The sequence below is a fragment of the Myzus persicae genome, unplaced genomic scaffold, assembly GCF_001856785.1.
Source record: "Myzus persicae strain clone G006 unplaced genomic scaffold, MPER_G0061.0, whole genome shotgun sequence".
In the NCBI taxonomy this organism is placed as follows: domain Eukaryota; kingdom Metazoa; phylum Arthropoda; class Insecta; order Hemiptera; family Aphididae; genus Myzus; species Myzus persicae.
The window spans coordinates 58,418-66,644 of NW_019104309.1; the positions used below are offsets into that span (position 1 = coordinate 58,418).

Below are 8,227 nucleotides of genomic sequence, written 5' to 3' on the forward strand. Positions count from 1 at the left end.
CATTAATCTGCAAGCAAGGTGTTTCCTTTACATAGTAGAAATTTAGGAAATTTAGGAATTAAGGTAAGGCATATATAGGTGTACGGGTAAAATATACAAAATGTACTGTTGTGCATATAAAGTATACGAATAAGGACGAACGTAATGTTATATAATAATATATGTATACTTGTGTCAACAACGAGTTTTATTAATTTTTTTTTTTATCTCAATATTATTGCTATTTATAATAATAATCGAGTTTATATATTATATATGTACATAAAAAAAAAAAAAACAATCGTATAGGGTATATATAGTAGGATTGGCACTTGTACACAGTTTTACCCTATCTTAAAAATTAGTCTACTGTCATATTATCCATATACACATAGAATGTACATATATATGGAGTTTACAAACGGCTTTATTTACATAATATATGAATATAAATATACGAGCGAGTTTCAATACCATTTATTACACACACACACACATATATATATATATATATATATGTAGGTATTATATGTATAAGTGTATATTTTCGCTTCGGGCGAGAAATATAAGATAATTGTACAACAAACAAACAAAATGAATATTATGCGTGTATAGATAATGATGCGCGCGGTTCCCGTCGAACAAAATAACATAAGTTATTAGGTATACATTGCAATATCCGACGAGTCCGAAAAAAGTCTTATCACAATAAACAACACGTAAACAATAATAATTGTATGATGATGATAGTGTTAAATATAGGTACCTACGTTTAAACAGAATGTGTGGTCGAAAAATAAAATAAAAAAATAAAACCATCCCTCGGGGCGGCGGGGGGCATATATGCGTGTACCCGTAGCGGCGAGTTATGACGGCGTTATATATGCGTACAAAACAGAGAGGAGCTCGTTAAGACGACAATTTTTTAATAAATATCATGATAAAAAAATTCTCGACATTCAATGATTGCAATATGATGCAGGTGGCAGCATATATAATATGTTGGCGAACAAATAATTATTATATTATTCTCTCTCTCGGGTTATAATTATTATCCGTTCGCGGCGACGACGGTTCGTTTTTGGTTTTTTTTTTTTTTTGTTTGCGGGTGACTAGTTTCCATGTACAATGATAGTAGTAATTATAATAATAATGATAATAATTAATAATAATTGTATAAGAGAATGATTTATACAATATAATAACATATTACAATAATATTATGTATAATAATAAAATAGAACGAGATAGATACGCGGCGCGCATAGTCTTTAAATACCGTTTTGCAGTGCGCGGGGACCGCACTAGACGCTCGTGGTGGACCCCGGGCCCCCGCCGCCCATCGACGGGGTGGGCGACGCGGGGGTGACGGACCGCCGACCGACGGGCGACATCGACGAGCGCGCGGGCGGCGTGTGAGTCTGCTGTACCTGTCCGCCGGCCGGCTGGTGCGTCGGCGGCGGGCCCTGTTGCTGTTGCTGCTGCTGCTGCTGCTGTTGTTGCTGTTGCTGCTGCTGTTGCTGTTGCAGGCCTTGGGCGATTAGGTGCGCCATGGTGGGCCGGTGCGACAGGAGCGACTGCAGTTGGTGCGGGTGGCCGAACAGCTCGGACGGGTGTTGGAAGTAGTGCGGCAGGTGCGGGTTGCCGTACAGCGGGTGGTGCGGCCTGGCCGCGGCCACCGCGGCCATCTTCAGCTTCTCGATCTCGGCCTCTTGCAGCCGCTTGGCTTTGGCTCTCCGGTTTTGGAACCATATTTTCACCTGTTAATTCGCACACAAGTCGCAGAGATTAGAAAAGTAATAACGACGACGCGAAACTTTTATTAAGGGTACATAATATTATTATTATATAAACGGGTGGTTCATCGTATTGTTATAATATTATATTCAGTGACGCCGAATACTTGCTATTGTTAAATAATATACCCATTTTACCACCCTCCAAAAAACATCAGACCCGTGGGGACTATACTTCGCCGGCCCCTATATACAATTAAATAAACGTTTCATTTTAAAATCTAATAAAACCAACCAATTGCAAATGGTTTATATAAATAAGTGAATATAATATAGCTCTAACGTTTCGTAATATTCCATAGACGAATATCGTGAAAATAATAATTAATTTAACTATTCCTGCAGACATTTTATTGTTCAGAAAGGTGAACAACATAAAGTGACTAATTAATAATTATGATTATCTAATTATTTGAATTCCTAACGAATGTTGGTTATTATAGCCCGTATTGCAACTTGCAAGTCATATATTTTAGATGTTGCCTATTACGAGGCACATTATTAGCAAATTTCTGGTATTTATTAGACCTTAGTATAAATAGCTATTAATAGAACTCGCAAGTGTCTATAGGACCATCCCACGTCGTTAGAGCAATTGTTTTAAAAACACCTGTTAATGGCCGCTGGACGAACTAATTAAATTATACAGCCTTACATATTATTATGATTATATAGGGCGCACATAATTTAAGGAAATCCGAAACCCATCCTCAAACGTCGAGAAAATTTCACATATTTATACTTCATAGCCAATCAAGTTCAAAACGATTGCGTTACCTGTGTTTCGGTCAGGTGTAGCGAATTGGAAAACTCGGCCCGTTCGGCGATGCTCAGGTACTGTTTTTCCCGGAACTTTTTCTCCAGGTTCAACAACTGTTGAGTGGTGAACGGCGTCCGGGGCTTCCTGTTCGGCTTGTGCTTCCGCAGGTTGCACTTGAGTTTGGGCGGTTCGCCGTTGTTGGAATCTGGAAGAGAAAACGGAACTGATGAGTACACCCGACAAACACCGCACAGTAAATATAGCTCTTAACGATAATAATTTATAATATTATCATATTATAGGTATAGGTGCGAATGACAACAATACCAGTACTAATGATGACGATAATGATTAATAATTTCGCGGTAATATTATTACGGTGGAATCGATGTAATTTATTATAATCGTTTCGCGCGCGCGCGCGCACACACGCACACACACACACACACACACACACACACACACACACACACACACACATACTTGTAAAAAACTTGGGACACGAGCCGCGAACGTGCGCGTCTGTGTGCGTGTGTCGTCCGTCTATAAATACGCGGATGTGTATAGAACGCGGCGATTAACGACGATAAACGGCGACAGCGCGTGTGTGTTTTAAAAATTTGTGGCAAATAATTTAAACGCGCGTGAAAACCGAGGCCAAAAAATGTCAAACCTACAGACTTGTACGCCACGGCGGCGGCGGTGTTATCGACTGTACAGTAATATATATTGTTCGCGTTTAGGCAAGTCATTTATTTTTTTCCTCTCGTTTCCTCTTTCTTGGCACGACCCTCGAGCTCGCGTTTGTCCGCATGTGCGCGCGTTTGTCATCGTTATATGATGTCTGTGTGTGTGTGTGTGTGTGTGTGTGTGTGTGCGCCGGGTCGCGCCGATTAACACATTTTACGTTCGTTTTAACGTGCATTTGTCTCGGTCGCCCGAGAGAGCAATTAGACGCCGCTAAAAATAATAATAAAACGGCGGCCCGAGGAACTGTGTAATAATATAAACCGCAGCTATTATGGTGAACGGAATGAGTGGAAAAAAATCGCCCAATTAGAGAAAGATACGGCGGCGAAATACCGCAGACGGCGGCGGCGTTATAGGTTACTGCTGCTTGCGCGCTGCACAGCCGGCTAGACTGAGATCGGAAAAAAGAAAACGCTCTGCGCCAAACAATAGCTGATTTGTATAAAACCGTGGCAATTATTATCGTTATTATTGTAATCATACGATTACACCATATAGGTACGCTTAAAATACTGCTCACGGGGCTACTGCTGCCCATGCCTGCCTACTGTATATTGTGCGTCTATTGTCGTGTGCAACAATAGCATTAATACAATAATATTATTATATTACACTACGCATTATAGTCTGCGCGATAAACTTTGTGAAAAATAAGTGCCCGCCGCCTTTGCTCATCGTAAAAACGTTTAAACGACGAAACGATCATTGGAGCGCTCGTGTTCAGTTCCTTAACTTTTTTTTTACCCCCGTCCTCCACAATCGTGCGATTTCAAAATTCATCGCGCTAATTATTTTCATAATGTTGGATTTTCATACACGTCGTAAACTGTTACACGTTTGCATGTGCATTATTGTTGTTATTGTTTATATCATTTGCATTGATTTCATTTTGCAGTTTGCCGAGCAGGACATCAACTACATAACGTGTGTACGTAATGAGTAGGGTGCCTATTATATTGTAATATTATTTCGTCGATTTATGGACGCTTTACCACAGCAGCGGCCAGCGGCGATTATGTCGGCATGAACGCGTATATAGGGAATTCGTAAACGGTTTTGATTATTTAGGTATCTATACAAGGCTATAACGTAGTTAAATTCACTCGACTAGTTAGACTTATTTTATCTTTTGACTCTGTTGCATTTAAATTGAATAAAATCATTTGATATAAATATTGTATCTGGTAGAGCAATAAAATATTTGTATCGTGTTAATGAATTTGTTCCAGTTTTTATATTCCGGTCGAGGAAAAAAACCATAACATAGTATGTATTATATCGTTTTATATGATTTATAACATTCGACTTAAACGAATCAAACAAACAATACAATATATGGGTACACATCACACAAATGTCCGCAATTCGACTTATATATGAAGTGTATATGTTATGTCCGTCGAAAATATTTGTGAAATATCTACCAATGTTTCGAAAATGATATTAATAATTGTTTGTTCTGGTCACAATACTATACACATACATAATATGATTCACCTTTGCTTGTCATCAAAAATGCATATTAAAGTATATTAAACCTGAAGAATAATAATAATGTATAATATACAAACAACTATAAATAGATAGATTAGATAAATAAAAATAATAATATTAAGTTAACTGCAAATATTGACTTGAAATGTCAGAACGACCCAAGCAAGACGAAAATCTTAGTGTAAACAACGTATATCGGAAGGGGAAAAGACAAATTCCGACTATATTAATATCCTATAACGCCACAATTAAGATACAGGAGGTATTGGTACGCTTCAAATTGTATTCCCTAACCATGTTTTACACAGGTCATATCCCATAATAAAATATACAATTTTTAGTATATTATGGTTGAGTTAACGGCTAAATAATTTTAAAATAATCCTATAGTACCTGAGTAATAATTTAGCCATGGTCGTTTGAGCTACTACATAATTTTAAATAATTTAATATTTCTGACACCTGTTTACAATATTGTGTGTGTGATAATAAATTAAGCGAGAAACATAACGAAAACCTAAAAATGCATATTTACATTAATTATTAATATTAGTTATGTTAATTAAAATATTGTAAGAATAATTTTATGTAAAGGTTATTAGTAATTCAAACAATAAAGAAATTCGGAATATTGGCACAAATCGATACGTTATTCTGCGGACCTTCATGTATACTATATAGGTAGTTTAAAATGTGTGAATATTATCTGGATATTTTTATTATTTGATTAGAAACTCCTAATGGTCAATTTTAACATATTAGTTATGAGAATAATAATATAGAATAATATAATACAATAAAATGTATAAAACAACGGTAAATTAACTTAATAACAAATTTAACAAGTTATATACAGAGACACAGAACTTATAAGTAATTCAAATTTTAGAATATTCATATAATTGTTACATATTATAGGTTAATCTTGGTCAAATATGGTTTATGAGAGGTGACAATGAGGCAAATGTGTTCAAACGTTTATGAATCAGTATGATAATTATCGAGATAAATTTTAGAATCTTAAACAATACGTTGTATTAAATACAAACTTTAAAAACAAAACAAACATTTTACCCAATACAAAGTGGGTACACAATTCGTTGTATAAGTACAGCCACAAATAGATATTTTATTATTGTTTGCGCGCCGAAAACCGACCGTTGGACGAGGTCCCCAAAACCATAATTTGTGTAGAATAATGAACTGTGGATATCGAATAATTATCTATATTCTATATTATATTATTATTATTATTATTATTATCTCGCGCGCGCGTCAACAATATTACAATAATTATTCGGCTAATTAGGCGATATTGCTTTTATTGTGTACGCAAACGGTATAAAAATAGAGGCGCTCTCCGCACGGGCATCATGCATCATGTGCATACGAGGATAAAAATAAATTTCGACAATTACCTGCCTATTATGCCAACAATATATTATGGACATTCTAAAAATAGAGTACGGTCGAGCGAAGAGTAAAAAGATTTTTGACACACGCGTTAACAATACGCCGCTGCCGCCGCCGCCGTACGGTCAATAATTCATAAAGGTTCATACGTAATCGCGATGAAAATACAATAAAAAAAACTATTGCATTAAATCATAATATCGACTTGAAAACTTACCGGGTGATCCGGAATTGAGACCGGTGGAACCGAAGCCGGGGAACGCACCGGCGTAATGCGGGTGCCATGCTCCGGGGGCGGCGGGGTGCTGCATGCCGGCGGCCGAGTAGGCGGCCGCGGCGGCCGCGGCGAACGCCGTGAACGGTGTCGGCCGGACGGGCGCGACGGGATGGTGATGGTGTCCACCGCCGCCGGGGACGGACGCACCGCCGCCGGACATCATGAACGCCGCGCGAGCTGCCATGGACCCGCCGGGCTGCTGGAACGGGTGGCCGCCGTGGTGCTGGTGATGCGACAGCGGCGGTGACGAAGTGTGAAGCGGCATCGGCGAGCGGCCGCGGTCCGGCGTGCTGGACGAACACCGCCGGCCGACCGCGACGCCGCCGTCGGTCGTCTCCACGTCCACGCTGTTGCGGTCGTCCTCGTCGTCGTCCGGCGTGTCCATGTCGTCGTCGTACACGGAACCAGGCGTCGGTGACCGGACGGGCCTGGTGTCGGCCAACAGGGCGGCCACGCTGAACTTGATGTGACCGGACGGCCGGGCGGCCGCGACGACGGATGACCGCGGGCTGCTGGCCGTGTCGTCGTTGTTGTTGTTGTTGTTGTTGTGCAATTGATTGATATGGTGGTTGTGGCTGTGGTGGTGATGGTGGTGGTGGTGGCCCGTCGGCGGCCCGCCACCCATCATCAACGCCGTCGACATGTTGGTGGCCGCGGCCGCGCCCGTCATCATACGCGACGTCTTGCCGTTTTGCTGCACGTCGTCGGCGCCGTTGCCGTCAGCTCCGGCGGCCGCTCGTTGCTGTTGTTGCTGCTGCTGTTGCTGTTGTGGTTGCGGACCGCCGTTGTTGGCGGACGGCGTCGGCGGCGGCGGCAACAGATGGTTGAGCGCTAAGACTGTCATATTTGCTGCTCCGGTCTGTTCTAGCATGTGTGTCCGCACGAACCGTTTGTAAAGCGCATTCAACGCGCGCGGCTTACCTACCACCGGCAGACCGCAGCGGAAGATGCGCGCGAATTCATAAAACGATTAATCTCGATTTTGATATTTAGTGCACGGCGATAAACGACGAACAGAGTTGATGTATTAAAATATTAAAAAATATTAAATCAGAGGAAGCTCGAGAAAAAAAAATGTTCGTTTATTACAATATTATAAGCGTAAAAGCGCACACGCGATCGATTGCGACACCGGCGAATGCGTTATAGTATTACGGTGATGGGTACACTTCGATCGGCGAAACGGCGAACAGATAATATTATATTATTTTATTGCAACAGTAACAATATTATATTATCATCACGTACACGCGGCGGAACACGGACAGTAGCGGTGTCGTCGGTCGACTGATCGGGCAAGCGGTTAGCGCCGCGGCTGGCTGCGACCTCGCGACGGCGGCGGCCGCGACCAGAGCGCGCCCGGTAGTGGCCGCCGACCGCGCGGGCCACGCCCATGCCGGCCCCCGTGACGCCGACGACGGTGCTGCTGTCGCTGAGTGGCGGCGGCGGCTGTGGGTGGTTCGGTCGGGGCGGCGGCGAGGGGGCACGTCGTTTCGTCAATACGACGACGTCGCGTCGTGTCCGTCGTCGTTGTCATCGCACGCCACCGCTGGTATTAAATTATCTATCGTTATTGTCGTCCGCTCACCCACCACCCCTCGACGGATCGTTAACCATAGCTGGTTGCAGTGGCGTATTTGACTTTTTTATCACCCACAGTGTATAGAAGCTACCTTTGGGTACTTGCGAGTATTCCGATCACCTCTGAGCTGTAGGCATAGGTATAATGTATATAAATACGAATTAAAGTCCCTTTTC

The 8,227-nt window shown here is 41.7% G+C and overlaps 1 protein-coding gene across 1 annotated transcript; it reads right to left on the minus strand.

Moving 5' to 3' along the window:
* Positions 1–480: 480 nt before the first annotated feature.
* On the minus strand, positions 481–7,776 carry LOC111041072 (muscle segmentation homeobox-like). The gene is made up of 3 exons (XM_022325223.1): positions 6,410–7,776; positions 2,553–2,740; positions 481–1,739 (listed from the first exon to the last, which is right to left on the minus strand). The coding sequence occupies exons 1-3, from the start codon at positions 7,338–7,340 to the stop codon at positions 1,284–1,286; spliced, it is 1,575 nt and encodes a 524-aa protein (XP_022180915.1). The 5' UTR covers positions 7,341–7,776; the 3' UTR covers positions 481–1,283.
* Between the last annotated feature and the right edge of the window lie 451 nt (positions 7,777–8,227).